The sequence below is a fragment of the Gopherus flavomarginatus genome, chromosome 6 (assembly GCF_025201925.1).
Source record: "Gopherus flavomarginatus isolate rGopFla2 chromosome 6, rGopFla2.mat.asm, whole genome shotgun sequence".
In the NCBI taxonomy this organism is placed as follows: Eukaryota; Metazoa; Chordata; order Testudines; family Testudinidae; genus Gopherus; species Gopherus flavomarginatus.
This window is the reverse complement of record NC_066622.1, coordinates 136982510-137000199: the sequence shown is the minus strand read 5'-3', so window position 1 is coordinate 137000199 and position 17690 is coordinate 136982510. Positions and strand designations below refer to the sequence as shown.

General features: G+C 53.9%; 1 protein-coding gene across 8 annotated transcripts in view; it reads right to left on the bottom strand.

Annotated features, from left to right (window-relative positions):
* TWNK (twinkle mtDNA helicase) overlaps positions 1–17020 on the bottom strand; it is a 103834-nt gene extending 86814 nt beyond the window's left edge. The window contains exons 1-8 of one of the 8 annotated variants that reach the window (XM_050958156.1): positions 16226–17020; positions 15066–15306; positions 14162–14269; positions 4124–4265; positions 768–1921; positions 652–709; positions 420–534; positions 113–360 (exon numbers count right to left, since the gene is read on the bottom strand). In XM_050958156.1, the coding sequence (XP_050814113.1) occupies positions 1664–1921; positions 4124–4265; positions 14162–14269; positions 15066–15306; positions 16226–16934 (1458 nt within the window). In that variant the 5' untranslated portion in view covers positions 16935–17020 and the 3' untranslated portion in view covers positions 113–360; positions 420–534; positions 652–709; positions 768–1663. The other 7 variants (XM_050958148.1, XM_050958154.1, XM_050958150.1 and 4 more) reach the window with 7 other exon arrangements.
* Between the last annotated feature and the right edge of the window lie 670 nt (positions 17021–17690).

Sequence of the window (17690 nt, the reverse complement as noted above, 5' to 3'; positions counted from 1 at the left end):
GGTGTCATGGTGGTGGGGCGCCCCGGCTCCTGACCTGCCATGCAGGGACTTCACACTCTCCACTCACACGCTACCGAAGCAGGGCTGCTGATTACCCCCAGGCAGGAAGTGTGTCACTTCCACTTCTCTGCCTCTCCCTTGCACCTGCCTTCCCCTCCTGCCTTCTCCCAGGGCGTGTGGAAGTGAGGGATTCATGGGACAGTGCAGGCTGGAGCTGTGTATCCCTCAACCGAGAGCTTTGGCTATTCACCTCACTCATCACATACAGCCCCTCCCAGCTCTGCTGATGCCCCTCAAGCCTGATCCGCAGCCCCTGCTATCCCAGCCCTGCAGAGCTCTGCTGATGCCCCTCAAGCCTGACTCACAGCCCCCTGCTAGCGGAGCCCTGCGGAGCTCTGCCGATGCCCCTCAATCCTGACTTCCAGCCCCCTGCTAGCCCAGCCCTGCAGAGCTCTGCCGGTGTCCCTCAATGCTGACTCGCAGCCCCCTGCTAGCGGAGCCCTGCAGAGCTCTGCCGGTGCCCCTCAAGCCTGACTCGCAGCCCCCTGCTAGCGGAGCCCTGCAGAGCTCTGCCGGTGCCCCTCAATGCTGACTCGCAGCCCCCTGCTAGCGGAGCCCTGCAGAGCTCTGCCGATGCCCCTCAATCCTGACCTCCAGCCCCCTGCTAGCCCAGCCCTGCAGAGCTCTGCCGGTGTCCCTCAATCCTGACCTCCAGCCCCCTGCTAGCCCAGCCCTGCAGAGCTCTGCCGGTGCCCCTCAATCCCGACCTGCAACCCCCTGCTATCTCAGCCCTGGGACCTGCCCTGCACAGCTCTACTGGTGCCCCTCACTCCTGATCTGCAGCCACAGCTCTCCCAGCCCCAGGACTTGCCCAATTCTGCTGGTGTCCTTCCAGACTGGCCTGCAGAACCCACCATCTCGGTCCTGGAGCAAAGGGAGGGAGGTCTCCTGAGACAAGCGGAGCTAATTCAGCAGCAGTTCTACGACACAGACCAGACGTGCAACAGGGACTGATTGGAGAAGCCCCTGGCAAACTCACACTGGCTTGTGACCTGCGCCGTGTCCTCCTCGGTTCCAGGGTCTGGCGTCAGGATTTACTCCCATTGGCTGAAATACTCCAGCGACAGGAGCAAGGGTCTGGCAAACGGACATCCAGCCCGAAGGCTCCACTGACTCAGCACCCCAGCGTCCGGACATATGGCTCCCAGGGACAAACAGATGGGACCTGTGCTAAGCAAACGGACGGGGGCGTAACCCACAGGACTCCCCCCGTGCACCAGCCTGTATCCGTCAGCCGGGGTGTCGCAGGCCCCTGGCAGGCTCTAAAACAAGAGCCCGTTTATAGCTTATCGTCTGACTATAACGCAGAGGTAGGTGTGCGATTCCTCCTCCCCAAACGCAACCAGACCGAGGTTCCCCCCCCCCCCCCAGCGGGGCAAGGAGCCTGCAGCAAACCCAAGCCTGGCCAGGCCCGCTTGGCAGCAGCACAGGGAACACCCCTTGGCTTTAAGAGTCTCCGATGGAAACTGGCAGTGCTGTGTCCCTATCTCCTCTGCCCTAGCACCTGGCATCAGCCCCCTTCCCCTCAGGGCTGGTACGAACACTGGCCGAGGTGTGCTCTGGGGAAGGGATTGTACCAGAGCAGCCCATGCCACGGGCTGGGTCACTGCTTCTTAGAAGCCCCACTGCCTCCAGCTGGAGCCTGCTTCGGCGGCGCTCCATTGTCATCTTTCACCTTCTTCAGCCGGGCCTTCCCCTTGACGGGGGTGGAGAAGGTGAGGGATGCTTTGCTGAACTCCAGGGGGAAGACCCCCACATCCCCATCAAAGCGGTTCTTTGACACCTGCAGGTACCGCTTCCCTGGCCCCGTCACCAGCTTCCTGTCCTGGAGGATCAGCACGTTGTCGGCCTCCTGGCTGGCCTGGGTACGAGAGACAAAAAGGAGAAGGCCATGGGGAGAGAGGTACCTGGACTTGGACACACGCCTGTCAGACTGAGGGGTTCAGAGCACTTCAGACAGCGCCTATGTGTTTATGCAAACATAAATGCCTCATGCACCTCGGAAATGCAGCCACCTTTGGGGTGGAGCACACGTCTAACAGCACCCAGCAACAGTAGGGGATAGGAAGTGAAGAATTCCACGGCCAAGTAAAACTACAGGAGACAGTAGGCGGAGCTGACCTGCTCAATTGGAATTTAGCCCCTGGCATTTGGGGAAGGTGCAGTGGGTCAGCAATGACCAAATTGTGAGTGGGACAGAGCGGGACGTACTGGTGTCAGATTCTGTTTGTACCCTGTCTCCCAGTTGGTTCTGCGCTGAAAGCTGCCAGCCCTCGCCAAGGGCAGCCTGTGTGCTGCATTCCCGACAGGAGCTGGGCTGGGAAAGGGCGGAACGAGTAGGACTGGGAAGCCATCTCAGAGCAACCTCGGCCCATCAGCTGTGATTTGCTGGCCCGACCCCATGAACAATGAACTCTCTCTAGACGGGAGCCTGGCTAGGGGAAAGGGCTGGAGTTTCTCACCCTGGGCACCTGGCAAAAGGGGGCAGAGACCACGGGAGGGGGGCAGCCTGAGCAGAGACCGTGGCCCACGCAAGCCGAGGCTGGAGAGAGAGGAGGCAGAAGGGGCTCTGCCTGGCCTGACACGCTGACAAGACTCCCCTCAGAGGAGTGCGTGTGTGGGGGTGGGAGGGATGTCTCAGGAATGTTGTTGTTTTGCAATGAGCTGTCACTCTCCAGTGGCTGGGAAAGCCCCTGTGCTCCTTGCTTTTCTGCCACGCTGTCCCTGAAGGGGTTAAACTAGGAGCCCAGAGTGGCCACAGCCTGGGCAGGGGTAAGCATAAGCCATGGGACTAGGGGGCCTCAGGAGATCATCAGAGGCCCTGGTACCAGGGGCAGCAGGACAGCAGAGTCTCCTGTCCCACGGAAGGGTGCAGAGACAGGGAGCGAACCCTACAGAGCCAGCACCAGAACAGCGACCAGGCTCTGCCCACCCCCGGTGGCTGGGACCCAGCAGTTAGGGCCATTCACAAGAGACCGTGGCCGGCCAGGAGGGGGACTGGGCCAGGCTGCAATAGTCAGGACCTCTGGCACCCTTCTGAGATACTGGCTCACAGCTATTCACTGTTCTGGGACCCTCCAGGACTTTGGACTGCTACAGCTTTATGGCCGCTAGCCCCAGGGACAGCGAGACACTGGGAGGAGGGTACAAGTGTCCCTGAGAGACAGAGCCTTCCGTGCACTCCACCTGCCAGGGTCGTTCATGCACATCCCCCCCGGTCTCCCCACTAACAGTACGTCTACACTATGCTGGCACAGCTCTGGCACTGTAGCTTCCTGATTTTCCACCAGCGTCCTTAACCCACCTCTCCGAGCAGCAGGAGCTAGGTTGATGGGAGAATTCTTCTGTCGCCCTAGCTGCGTCTACACAAGGGCTTAAGCCGGCAGAGCTACAGCGCTCAGGGTGTAACAGCAAACATCAGTTCAGCATCAACGAGAAAGACAAATGAAGAATCGGGCTCAATCCTCAAACCTCCACACTGTGTCCCCTACCCAGGCGCTTGGCTCCCTCACTGCAGGGTCTGCAGGTCTCTTCTTCACCAGAGCATGCCCTCAGCTGACGTCCCACCGTTAACTCTTTATTTTATTCCCTGAAGAGGGCTCCCAACCGGCACTGGTCCCGAAGGGATGACTGCAGAACAAACCCACTGAAAGTTTCACACATAGGTGCCCGAGCTACGGAAGCGGGTTCTCGATACTAGGGGAAGGTGCCAGACCCCGAACTGCCTAAACCAGTTTTACTCACAATTTACAAGACACCCGCTCCTCTCTGGGCTGAGACCAGAAGTTATCAGTGACCCAGGTGCAGGAACCGCTACCAGTGCCCACCAGGACTGTGCTGTAGGGAACAGCCCCGCACGGGCACAGGCTCATTTCTATCACACCCGTGGCCAGGAAGACTCATCACAACAGAGCACTGCACTCTGGGAGATGGAGTCTGCATGGGCCACCAACTCTTTTAAGATAGGCCACTGCAAATTGCTCCATTTGACACACAATGCTGGCCAGCTGCTGACCCAGCCTGAGCAGATCCAAGCCTGGGGTTATTCCCAATAGCTGCTCACCTTCGCAGACCCAAATATAGAGGCCGTCTGAAGCTCTCGCTCTTCGTCCTCCTTCCGAGGGTGGATGACCAGGCTCACGTGACAACTGTTGTCCGTGGCAAACTTCCGGAAGGCGCCCACGATGTAGTCCTGGACAGCAAGCCTGGAACAGCAAGATGGCAAGGAGGTAATGAGAAAGAGACATTGCTCGTGGCATGGTTCTGGGAAGTGCTTCCAACATGCAGGCAACGAACCTCTTGCCAACAGTGACAGGGCAATTAAGGAGGAGGATGGTCTAATGGTTGGAGTACTAACTGAGGGCTTGGGCGAGCTGGGTTTGAATCCCTGCTCTGCCACAGACTGGGTGACCTCGGCCACATCACTAAGCCTCTCTGTGCCTCAGTTCCCCATCTGCAAAATGGGGTAACATCCCTGCCCTGCCTCAGGGGTGCTGTGCGGATAAATATGCTAATGATTATGAAATACTCAGACACACTGCACATCTACAGCTCCATGGAGGTGGCGGGTTAAAAGGACCGTTATCCCCACTTAACAGATGAGCAAATGGAGGCAGGGAGAAGGGGAGTGACTCCCCAACGCTCACACAGCCAGGCAGAGGCAGGACTAGTACCCAGGAGTCCTGATTGCCAGATTCCAGCTCCAACAAACGGACCATTCAACTAGACAGAAATCTCAATCCATCCTCTAGAAGCGGTCTAGTCACACTCTTTGGTAAAAGCTGGTACCAACTTCTTCTACCATAACTGGAACCTGCTGATTTTAAAAATGATTGTCACCAAGCTGAATTCAGAGGTTTAGACCCTCAAACAAAATTCCCCCAAAAGGTTTGGTACACCAACGGGGTGTGCTGGAACTTGTCACACTGTCTGCCATAATTCCCTTTCGGTCTCTTCAGACCAGAACGGAAAAGTCACACATCATGGCTTTATCACCTTTTGCACCCTAGTCTTCAACTCTTTACAATATCCAGTCATCCATAGACCTTAATATTAGCAATAAGTCAATCGTAACTCAGAAGTTATTTTTCCTGTAATATGTGAAATCATTTTCTCGGATGCTTGGCCTTGGTTTCATAGCCCACTATGCTTTGTGGTTAGGGGAGAATTAACACAGAAGGTGTGAGGATGATATATTTTACAAACAGAGAACAGTAGTTAGATGGGGCAGTGGTTTATGACACTCCTATTGGTCACAGTTGTAAAACAGGAAACTGAAAGTTTCAACAGAGCCACCTGAGTTTCCTAGTCTCTGTATTATTCTCCAGGAACCAAGTAGAGAAGATGTGCGTAAAACAGGTGAACAAGGATTGCCTAGAATAAGGGAGGCAAGAGCCAGTAAAGAGAAGATGCAAGATGTGAAACACAGAGTGGCCACTGACAGAATGGAGTCCATCTTTCATTCATGTCAGACAGTATCAGTCCCGGGGCACAGAAACTGCCGTGCCCAATACGCTGACAAAGGCAAAATCCAGAGGTTACGCAAAGCAAGAGGATCTGCAACTGATACGTGGCAAATTGTAGTGCTCCCAGTAAAGACACCAGTGGCTGTAATACAAGCCAGACTAGTTCTGTGACACCTATGGACTGGAGATGCTGCATCTTTTGTCAAGAAGTGCCCCTTAAACAGAGGCTCATCTCTGTAACTACTTTCAAGATGAATGAACAGATGAAGGAGGCTGTGTCTGGCCACAAAAGGAGAGTTCGTTTAGCTGCCGTAAAGGTAAGAACCACTTGATTGGTTACATCCCGTTTGCGGGGTCTGTGATGACAAAGAGTGAGGGTAGCAAAATTACTGACACAGCAACGTTTTGGCTTCAAAATGAGCTTCGGCCTGTAGCCAGTCAAGGCTACGTTTTGGAGCCATCTGAGATTGGGAATCGTTACAGCAATTTTGCATAGAAGCTGGTCCTGAAATTCCACATTCCTACCTCAGTGGTAGGAGTCGTAGGCCATAAGGCCGGCCACTGCATTACTTACCAAGGAATCTGAAAGGTGGACACTGCCCTAGCAGAGAAAACCCTATGAACTACGGATACTGAGAATGGTGCTGCTACTTCTCCCAACCCGATTCCCAGGAAGTCTGTTCATACACAGCTGGCAAAATTGACACAAATGATCTTCTCTGGATGGGAAACGCTCCTTCCATGCAACCCCAGTTGTCGCTTGGCAGAGAGAACCTGCCCCTGATCCGATACTGACTGACCCAAAGCCTACAAACTGCAGCACACTCCACGTTCCTGATGCCATCGACAATCGCATGAGCCAATGTATGAAATGGGAAAGCAAAACCAGTCCATCCAAGGGCTGTGTTTGCAAAACGTGGTGCTCTGACTCTCAAGAAAACTGCAAACCTGCAATGGAGGAAAGAGCTTCTGATATGGGCTTTATCGTTCAACATCCAAATGAGAACTCCAGGTGGACACATTTCAACCAACTGCACACGACAACAGACCCAGAAATAACAACTACTGGAGAGATGCAAACGTGTCATCAGTGCTTGGGCAGCAGTACATGGTTCTGTTGAGCTCTGTACTGTAAATTGATGGAACTAAAATGAGCCACACCAGAGTACAGAGAGCGACTTACATCAGGATCAGAAGGTCTCCACTTCTCAATAAACTTTCAAAAACACACAGGTCGGCACACACTGGCTTCAGGGCCAGCAGATGCCTGGATGGGAAGTGGAGTTCTTGGACCAAACAGAACAAGCTCTGAATGCCAAGCCACATGCCAGGGCGACGCAGGCTCACAATCTGACATTTCAAGAACAGAGGTGACGGGTCACATTTTTATGGTGAGCTCACGTCAGTTTGTACTTCACAAGATCTCACCTCCACCTCTATGATGAGCCATGGTCAAGGTCGTGTGAACTTCAGGTTTTGGTGGCAGTCCATGGAAATGCTGGCCCCACTGATCATGCTCACCTATGCCTAGAGAGAAGGAAATTGGGAGCCGCATCTCTACATCTTCAAATGTACGATGACATTTGTTATGGACTAGGATGTAGGCAGTCAGACCTAGTAGTCAGAGCAGGACTAGTGGGCGGAGCAGGCATCCAGGTTTGGGAACAAAACCAAGGGTCAGCACCGGAATCAACTGCCAGTTCCCAGAGCCAGGGGCCAAGCCAGAGTCAGAACCAGGAATCAAAGCAGAGGGTCAGAGCCAAGGTGGATACCAAATGCCAGAGCTAAGGGTCAAGCTGGAGTCAGGGTCGGAAGCCAGGGTCAGAGCCAGGACTGGTCACTAAGGATTGGAGGCGAGGCCTAGGGCAGGAGGAGAGGCAAGGACCAAGCATGGTGGGAACAGCTGCGAAGGTGTGAGTAAGGCAGGAGCCAGGAGCAGGGTAGGAGCCATGTGACGATGCGGTTCTGCCGGGACCCAACTGAGAGTGCCAATTCAGGACCAATTGCTTAAACAGGGTAGTCACAGCCCAAGGCTGGGGTTTTTCCACCTCTAAGGCAAACCAAACCAGCCAGACAAGAATGACTTCGGTTTCACCCCACTGGCTAACCACAAGTCACACAAGCAATTTCCTTAGACATTCCAGTCTCCCAGTATCACCACCAGTGCCACTCGTCCTAGGAATGAATGGTTATGAAAACCAACACCCCAGTAAAAGAAAAAGGTTCTCTCGATCCCAAAGGACCAAGCCCCAGACCCAGGTCAATACACACATCAGATCTTACCCACAAATCACGCTGGTGCCAATCCTTTAGAATCTAAAATCTAAAGGTTTATTCATAAAAGTAAAAAGATAGAGATGAGAGCTAGAATTGGTTAAATGGAATCAATTACATACAGGAATGGCAAAGTTCTTAGGTCAGGCTTGTAGCAGTGATGGAGTAAACTGCAGGTTTAAATCAAGTCTCTGGAGAACATCCCCGCTGGGATGGGTCATCAGTTCCTTGTGTAGAGCTTCAGCTTGTAGCAAAGTCCCTCCAGAGGTAGGAAGCAGGATTGAAGACAAGATGGAGATGAGGCATCAGCCTTATATAGGCACTTCCAGGTGTAAGAACACTTCTTTGTTCTTACTGTGGAAAATTACAGCAAAATGGAGTTTGCAGTCACATGGGCCAGTTTCTGCACACCCTGCTGAGTCACAAGGCATATCTGCCTCCTCTCAATGGGTCAATTGTGTAGCTGATGGTCCTTAATGGGCCATCAAGCAGGCTAAGCAGAGCTAACACCCACTTGTCTGGGATCTCTCCCAGTAACACAGCACAAGTTTGAAATATAGACAGTATATAGCCAATATTCATAACTTCAACTACAAAATGATACAGACATACAGACAGCATAATCATAATCAGTAACTCATAACTTGGTCTTGGACACCTTATATGACCCCCTTTACATAAGATTTGGTGCCACTACAGGACCTTGGTTGCAAACCACGTTCTCTATGGTCCCAGTTTATATCAATAACGTCACAAGCCAGGAACAGGGTAGGGTGCAGGAGGCAGGGACAAGCAGGGTTCAGTGTAACCACAATAGGAAACCACCTCATTGCTCGGACAAACTTTCTGTGCCTTCTCCTGGCTTAAATAGTGCAGTTGATCCAAACGGTGGAGCCGGGTTATCCTCCAATCAGAGCTCCCGTGGGTGGTGCCTTGGCCGGGGTTATAGGCCGAGTAACTTCTCAGTCCACTTGGTTTCAGTAGTGGATGGAGGCCAGGACATGGCAGCTGTCTGGGGAGGCCTGAGTTCGAGACCTGACACATCATACCATTCTTCATGAGATCTTGACTACACAAACTATGCACGGTGGGGTGCCACGTACCTCACAGAAATGCATCAGCTACCAGCTGAAGTGCTCAAGGGGTTCTCCTGTCGTCATCAAGAGATCACGTCAGAAGTTCAACCAAGTGGCCCCGGTCAGGGCCAAGCATGGCTTAACAGGGAGGCGGAAGGGAAGGCATCACCAGGACTCACTCAGCCCTCTGCAGATGAGCCTGGTCTTACAATCCAGGAGCCCATATCGCAGCAGACACCAGATGCACGTTCCACATTGGTCTGGATGTCCAGGTCCAGTGTCTTCACAACGAGTCAAGGCAAAGAAGTAACATGACAATGAAGAGGAGGATGCACTCCTACAAATGCTTCAAAGCGTCAAGAACCTCTCTGAGAAGGAACCACCCACTTCACTGCAAAATATTGCAACAAAGATCTGGCTCCTGAAGCCACACAAGACACACCGTTGAATGCAAAGACTTAGCATGAGTGCAGCTGGACAGCACTGGGGTGTAATGGTTTATGGCCAGTGGCGGCTCCAGGCCCCAGCATGCCAAGCGTGTGCTTGGGGTGGCAAGCCGCGGGGGGGCGCTCTGCCAGGGCCGCGGGGGCGGCAGGCAGGGTGCCTTCGGCAACTTGCCTGCGGGAGATCCGCTGGTCCCGCGGCTTCAGTGAACCTCCCGCAGGCATGGCTGCGGGAGGTCCGCCAAAGCCACGGGACCAGTGGACCTCCCGCTGGCAAGCCGCCGAACGCAGCCTGCCTGTCGTGCTTGGGGCGGCAAAATGCCTAGAGCCGCCCCCGCTTATGGCACAAGAGCGGGAGCCTGGACGTGGAACACAGTCATGATCCACTGCCCAGAAAGAAGCTCTAACTTTTTCTGTGCTATATGAGGTAGGGAAAGAAGTCAAAGGCCTTAAACATGGAGGCAGACTGAAATATCCATCAGCAACTAAGCACAGCCTATGAAGCCAGCAGGACCGGGAATTTGCCATAGATTTTGAAACGTAAGTTAATGCCTTTCCTTTTGGCATTAGCAGGCACATGGCCATCTCAGAACAGGCACAGAAGCATCACTGGGTGTCGTACTGACGGCTGATGTCCAGTTCCCACCAACTGGGAGAAGATGTCTTGTGATAGATATACAAGCCATAGGAAAGCTGTCTGGGTCAAAATATTTGGAGACCTTGCAGCAGGCTTCGACAGGAAGGACAAGAATCTATTAAGGGTGGTACAAGGCAAAAATGGCCAAGAGGTACAAGACCCATCTGAAGAGTGGTGGAAGGCAGATACATGCCACTTCCAAGTAACTGAGTGAAATCTCATTGCACTTCCAGAAAATAAGAAGGACTTGGCCACATTTTTATCTGAGCCACTAATGACACAAGCACCACGGGATAAAACCATCATTCTGGCTGGTCGTTTTCCCGGGTGAGGCTGAAGCACTGCGCTCGACACCAGTTGGCTGTGTGCACATCAGGGAGAAGACGACACAAGAATGGTTTTACGCTGTCTACTGCAATGGCAACAGGCAGGAACGCAGAGCCTTTCGGTGGCTCACTATAGCACGACGACACGTGGGCAGCTCTGGATGAACGCTGGCGTAGCCAAGGAACCGAAGTACGTTCCCATTCCTGTCATGTGAGAAACGACACTATGGACCCACTGTTCTGGAATCTCTGCTCCCATTTCATGCCCTGTCTGGCTGTGGTTCTACCTCCTTTACTGCTGACCACGGCAAGAAGATGTGACACCATCAGCTTCTCACACACCTGAGGCAAGGTGAGCTGGACTCGGGTGCAGAAGAGTTCGTTTGTGAAGTGCCTGGCATGCCAGAAGCTCACAGCACTGACAACACATGTACCACTTAGTTCACACACTTGCAGTCATCAGAAGCTCTACCCCCAACGAGTCATGCTCTTTTCTTCCACATACAGCGGGTTCATTACCATGCACTAGTTTGGAAACAGGTCCACTGCCCAAATCCAATACTTCCTCTGCCAAATACAATGGGTTGGAAACAGGAGGACAGAGTCCAGTGCCACTGCTCATGTCACTGCCACCCATACCACCATATTCTGTGACTGCACAAGAAGGTGCAAAAGTTAGTGGTGTAGGCACAGGACAGCATGGCTTGTTGGTGCAGGAGCATGCAAACGTAGAGAACTGGAACAAGGTTGTGTCAATGTCTTTGACGCTTAGGATGGTTGCATTAAATGAGCAGGTGTGTCATAACAAGAGACCTAATCAGAAGTTGATTCAATCTGCCGCTGTCAAGACTCGAAGTTTCTTGATCTAGTACAACATTAACATGCGTGCATTCAAATGTCCTCTTAATGTTCGGTCAAGAAAGTTCTCTCACTTGTTTTCAAAGCAGGTGTTTTTGGATTAGATGTTGTGTTTCTAATAGTTAAATCAGATTGCATACTTTTGTTTCAAGGTGTTAATGCTCACTATATAAGAGCCGCGTGAACACGCTCTTTCCTGGTGGTATTACATTCAAATATTCCCAGTACCTGTTGCCAAATAAAAACTGAAATTCAATAGCGTGATAAAAAGATCGTGCATATTGTTTGCTCACTTTTATTACATCCTGCAGCTCAGTAAAATCCAACTGAAGTTTGTTAATCCTAACCGCAAAGGTAATAAAGATTGAACCATCAGTGATTTCCATGTGCTACCTTGTCCTCTCTGTAGAGGCTTTGTTCCCAACGTACAGCTTAGGAATAACCGTATCTGGATTCAGCACATCCTAATTAGCCTACAACACTTGTTACCAACTTTGTACAAAAAAATGCCTCTTACAGGCATGGCCACGCTGTCTCCGGTTTTAAAACGCAGAGCTCTTTACAAGATAAAGCTCCCACTGTTCCATCTCAGCAATAAACTGGGCTTTTGGACGAGATAAAATCTGAGAGCAGAATAAAGAGACCAGCCTCCTTGCAATCCAGAGAGCCCTGGAGCCTGTCTTCAGCCCTTCTCACAGGAGCAGTCAGGAGATTCCAGTTTATAGGCACTGATAGCACCCAGGGGGACAGCCAAACACTGGGGAGTCACAAGTTCCGCTCCTACCGGGTACCGGGCCCTGCCCAAGAGCCGGAAGCATGGCATTAAACATGCCACTCTCCATCCAGCTAGCGAGCAGAGGGGGTCACTTCACATGGGGCTGGGGGATGGTAAATGGCAGCAGGCTACCAGCCAGTAACCAGCTGGTCAGAGAGGGGGGTTCCTCAGCTCTGGTTCCCAACAGCAGTGGGGCATGAAGTGAGGGAAAGATGCAGTTCTGAGGAGAGAGGGGAAACATTAGGAAGTGAAATGAGCCCTCCCTGATACACTGTCATTCTACGTCTTTCATTTCCCTGTGATTATCCATTCTCTAGGAACTGTCTGACTTTCTTCGCCGCAGTACCTGAGCACCTCAGGCTCACTGATGGAGCCGATGCCCCTGGGAGGCAGGGCAGAGCTACTGTCCCCATTGCTCATATGGGAAACTGAGGCACGGAGACTGAGTGACTTGCCCAAGGCCACCCAGGAAGTCTTTGGCAGAGCAGACAACTGAACCCACAGCACCCAAGTTCCAGGCTGTCCCCTATCCACTAAGTCATCCTTCCTACTAGCAGCTAGAGCGCCATGCAGCGGTGAGCGCAGCAGGCAGAGTCAGGACACCTGGGTTCTAATCCCAGCTCTGGCACACACATCCAGCATGACCATAGTCAAGTTGCTTAATCTCTTTGCATTTCAATGTATCCCTCTACTAAGGCTTCCCTGCCCCACATGGGGATTGAGAGAGGTGCCGGTGGGTTGACTTCAGTGGAGCTGCACCCATTCGCATCAGCAGAGGCTCTGGCCACTGATGTTTGGGAAGCACTTTGAGGCACTGAGATGAAGAACCTGATCCTGTGTCATCCCCATCGAGACTGGTTACTGGAGACCCGAGCTCTCGAGAAATCTCAATGTCATTCTATTTTTGGACTAAGCTCTTCAGAGCAGGGTCTGTCTCTTGCTGTGTTTTTACGGTGCCCGGCACAACGGAGTCCTGACTGCAGCTTCCCAAGGCTGCAGCAAACTTCACACGGTGCCTCTTTAAAAGGAAAGGCTGCTACATAGAAACCGAAGTGCTCATCTCTCGTGCATCACAAAGACCCCACAATCCTGGGCTCCAGGCCAAATGACAAAACTCAGGTACATTCTGCCTCCCTATAACCCCCTGCCGCTTGAGTCCAGTAACTGCCCTTCCAGCACTGAAATGCTACCTGGTGTTGCTGCGCACTATCAGACAGCTCCCCCTCATCCCCCAGAAGAGACCGCATTTCAGCAGTGGCTGAAGTGAGAGCCCTGTGCACTGTCTGTATAGCAGGCTGCTACATTTGCAAAGCTCCCTGAGATTCTGCAGGGGCTGGAGAAGCACAAAATCATTCTAGTCAATAAATAAAGTACAGCTCCCACTGGCCAGGCGGCGGGGCAGGGGCAGCGTGCAGAGCTGCTTGCCACGCCTCTTCTTAGGAGCAGCCAGGACAGGTCACCACTTGCAGGGAGCTGCCTGAGATGAGCGCCCCCTGTGCCCCCACCCCCTCCCGTACCCAAACTCCTTCCCTCTTAGTTAACCGGCATTTTTCACTTACCGGCACCCCCTATTCCCCTAACGTGCCAGATAAAACAGCTTTTAATGTATCTCCTAATACAAACCCACCTGAAGCAATTCCCCCCCCCCTTTCGCCCTGATCTTCCTGTCACGTAAAATTCCCAGCTGAGAAAACACTTTGCACCAAAAAATCGAAACCCCAAAAACAGTGTAAACTCCAGAGCTCACTATGCAGACACTGACTAACGGGATGTTCTCTTCAAAGGTATTTTATCGACTGATACTGAAAAACACATGACTTGGACTGGAAGCTCTTTGGGGCAGGCACTGTCTTTATGTCCTGTAAAAGCAGCAAAGAGTCCTGTGGCACCTTATAGACTAACAGACGTTTTGGAGCATGAGCTTTCGTGGGGGAAAACCCACTTCATCGGATGCATGTCCTGTGTTTGTAAAATGCCTGGCACAGCGAGGCCTGGTCTACGACTTAGGTGCTGCCACAATGCAGATGGTAAGAAAACCAGATTCCCTAAATACATTATACAGGCGGCACCTCTACATGAGGAAAGGCTCCCTGGGGCATGTGGGTCCAGGTAAGAAGGGGAACAAGTGAGCTGGGGCCCTAAGGAACCAGGTTCACCGGTTACACCGGAGAGGACTGCATGAGGAGGTCCTAAGCTGGGGAGAGGAAGCTTGAGTGGAACACACCAAGTACGAGGGGAGAGGGTCACCTGTCCACAGTGAGCTGCTCCTGCCCCATCATGAACTGGAGATTGTCAATGACCACGTGGCTGATATCATACATGTACACCGCGTGCAGCATGGTCTCTATCACCGTCCTGCGGAGAAAAGGAGAAGAAGCTGCCTCAGTCACATGCATTCAGCGAGGCACCAGGGAAGCTGGTTCCTCTGAAGGTGAGAGGAGGAACGAGGGGCTTGTGGTGGAAGCCTGGGACGGGGACGCTGAAGAGCCATTCCCAGCTTGCCACTCACTCATTACAAGGCCTAGGGCAAGTTACCACCTCAGCCAACCGGCTACACCAGGGGTTGGCCCCCGATCTACAGGCTGGGCTGTGTGGTTAATTACATCGACACTCACAAGGTGCTTTGGGCAGAAGGCATCACAGACACACTTTTGGCTGTAAGAGGCCAAACCAAAGGCCTTCCTTGCCTGTAAAGCTGCTGCTACTCTCTTCCCCCAGAGGCCAGGGTATGTTCCCTCTAGTGTCCCGCAGCAGACGGCAGGCATTTGCGGCCAGGGCCATTGACCTGTTTTTAGCCCCAGGCATACATTTGGCATTAGGTACCAAATGGCTCTGGTGATTCCATTCGGTCCATGTAAGTGCCCCAGATCACAGTCTGCATAGCAACAGAGGACCCCCTAGATCCCTCTCGGAGCTGTGGTCCAGTGGACCGGGCACAAGATCTGGAGCAAAGAACTGCCTCGTTCTAATCCTGACACTACCGACAGTTCTTGTGAGACCCTGGGGAAGTCCCTGCGCCCCCGACTGCCCCACAGCATTTTATATCAATACAAAATATTCTGGGGGCAGATCACTGCCTCCATGGTGAACACGGTGCAAAGGTCTCATGAGGGTGGATGTGCAAAAACGGGACTGCTGGCAGATACGTTACTTGATGCTCTGGTGCCCATGGAAGGTCATGAAGTAGAGTGGCAGGTCCTCGAACTTGTCTGCCCACTCGTCGAACTGCTCCAGCTGCTCCTCCAGCCGCCTCACAGCAAACTGGGTCAGCATGATCTTAGCCAGGCGCACGTTGTTAATCTCAAAGCTACCCCACAAGGTGTTCACCCCCTGCGTGCAGAGGTCCAGGGCATACTCGCTGATAAAGGTCGTCTTCCCACTGCCCGTCGGGCCTGTTTCAATGGCAAGAGGGTTAAATGAGAGCTAGAGCCCCTAGGCTCGCCTGCCTTGCTAGCCAGAGAATGCTGCAGGAGGCTGAACAGCAGGAAACTCCTCCTAATAGAGACTAGAGAAGAACCTCCCTAGTTGGGAGCCACTTCTCTGGGGTGGGGAAATCACTGGGGAATATACAATAGGGCCCAGCCCTCCTCCAGTCAAGGACTCAGTGAGACCCAACAGGTCTTTTCTGTCTCTAATGTGGAAGGGCCAGACTCTGTGCTGAGTTGCGCTGCTGTACACCCTCACAAGAGGGTTCTCCACATGAGAACAGTGATGCGGAACTAGCACGCGACCTCTCGTCACCATGCCTGCAGTAACAGGCAGGCCAGACGCACAGGGCATTTACACATCACTTAAAGCAGCTTGGAAAAAAGAAACTGGGCCACGTTAACCTGGAAGCACTTCAACAGGATCAACTGCACCCAAGAGTCCTTGAGAAACTCATGCAGTATCTTACATTTTCCAGTGGGAGCGGGAACAAGGGGGAATATTATTTCTAAGGCCAACGGTATGAAAACAGGCTCTTTATCTCTTCAATGTCTGGCAGCTCCTGCTGCTCATTCCTCACTGGAAATCAGACTGGTAACATCACAGCCAGCTTTACAGTGCAGGACATGACATTACCAGCAATTCCAGGTGTGGAAGAGAGGATTAAACAGGAACCCACCAGTCTGCAGCAGCCACCTCGATTGAGTCCTGGCTATAGGAGTACGATCAAAGACAAGGGCAGCGACAAGAACTCCTCTGCAGAGACAACCCCCTCACAACTAGGCCAATGAAAGACAGAGGGAAGAAATGCTCAAACACAGAGGCTGAAGCTGCCAGAGGAGTCCCATTCTCCCAGCCCCCTCCCTCACACCGGTAGCCAGACACCTGTGAAGATGGTGAGCTCCCCTTTCCGGTGGCCCTTGAGGAGTCTGTTCAGCTCAGGGAAGCGGGCCCACTTGACCCCGGCCACCTGCTCCACGTTGGACAGCTCCCCGAAGACCTCGTCCCGCAGCTGGCGGAAGGAGATGATGGACTTGTGCCCGGCAGGCAGGGCGGAGCGGAGGATCTTGGAGAGGTTCATACCGCGGGTGAAAGCCTCCAGGGGCCGGGGCTGCTGGTCGCCGGGTCGCACCAGGGAGCAGCGTTTGGAGTTCAGTTTGCGGGCAAAGAGCTTGGCGGCCTCCCAGGAGCGAAGGTCTTCACCCAGCCACAAGGTGATGCGCTTGAATTGTTCTAGATAGGGAAGCAGGGCCGGGGGCAGGCAGGTAGCCCCACGGGGTAGGGACAAGCTGGGCAAGCCAGTAGCCTGGTACAGTGCCAGGGTGTCCAGCTCCCGGCCTGTCAGCACCACCTCTGTGTCTCTGCGGCCGATCAGGGGCAGCCCGAAGAGGTTGTGATAGGCGCTTGGCCGAGGGAGAGTGTTCTCCACGTAAAGTACTGTGTCCCCCTGGCACTTGGCCCCCAGCAGCTTCAGGCCCTTCAGGCCAGTGCCACGGGGGCTGAACCAGGGGAAGACTAGGGTGCGGGCAGTCCTCAGGTAGCGCACCCCGAAGCGTTTCAGGGTGGCGTCCGACACCTTGGAGATGCCGAACATGGCCTTGGCCGTCCGAGTCTCCTCCTTGTCCAGCAGCTCCCAGAGTGGCAGCGCCCGGTCCCAGATATGGCGGGCGTCCTCCCCAGCCTGGTCCACCCCGTCAAGCTGCTCCAGGCCAGCATGAGGGACTCCTTTGTGCTTCAATTCCACACTAGCCTGGAAGTCCTGCCAAGTGCCCTCGGCCAGGGTGGCTGTGCACACAAAGCTGCCCGTGGTCTTGTCGATGAAGAGGCTGTAGCGGGCGCTGCCGGCAGGGGGCTGCTGCTCTCCCGGCCCCTCCACGAAGAGGCTGGGCGCGTGCAGGCAGCTGTAGCCGTCGAGGAAGGGGATGCCCTGGGCTCGCAGGTACTGGCGGATCTCGGTGACGGTCACGGCTGGGATGGGGCCCTCGGAGGCAGGGAGCGTCTCCTTCTTGTAGTGCCGCAGGGAGGGGCCAACCAGGGTCCCCAGGCCCAGCGGGGATCCCCAGCCCCTTGCCCAGCCGGTGAGCGCAGGCAGCAGGCGCAGGGGGGCTCTGCAGGGGGGGGGCCCCCATCATCCCACCAGTGCCAGCTTCCCGCACAGGGCGCCACAAGTTCACCTGGCGCCCCCAGCAGCCCCTCCCCCCAGCTCCCGCCTACTCCCTGGGGACCCCCTACACCCCCTCCCGCCACAACCCCCTCCTGCCGCCCCGCAAGGCCCTACGGGCTGCAGCCCCCTGCCCCCTCCGCGCAACCCCCGCAGCCCCCTGCCCCTCCCTCCGCCTCCCGCAGCCCC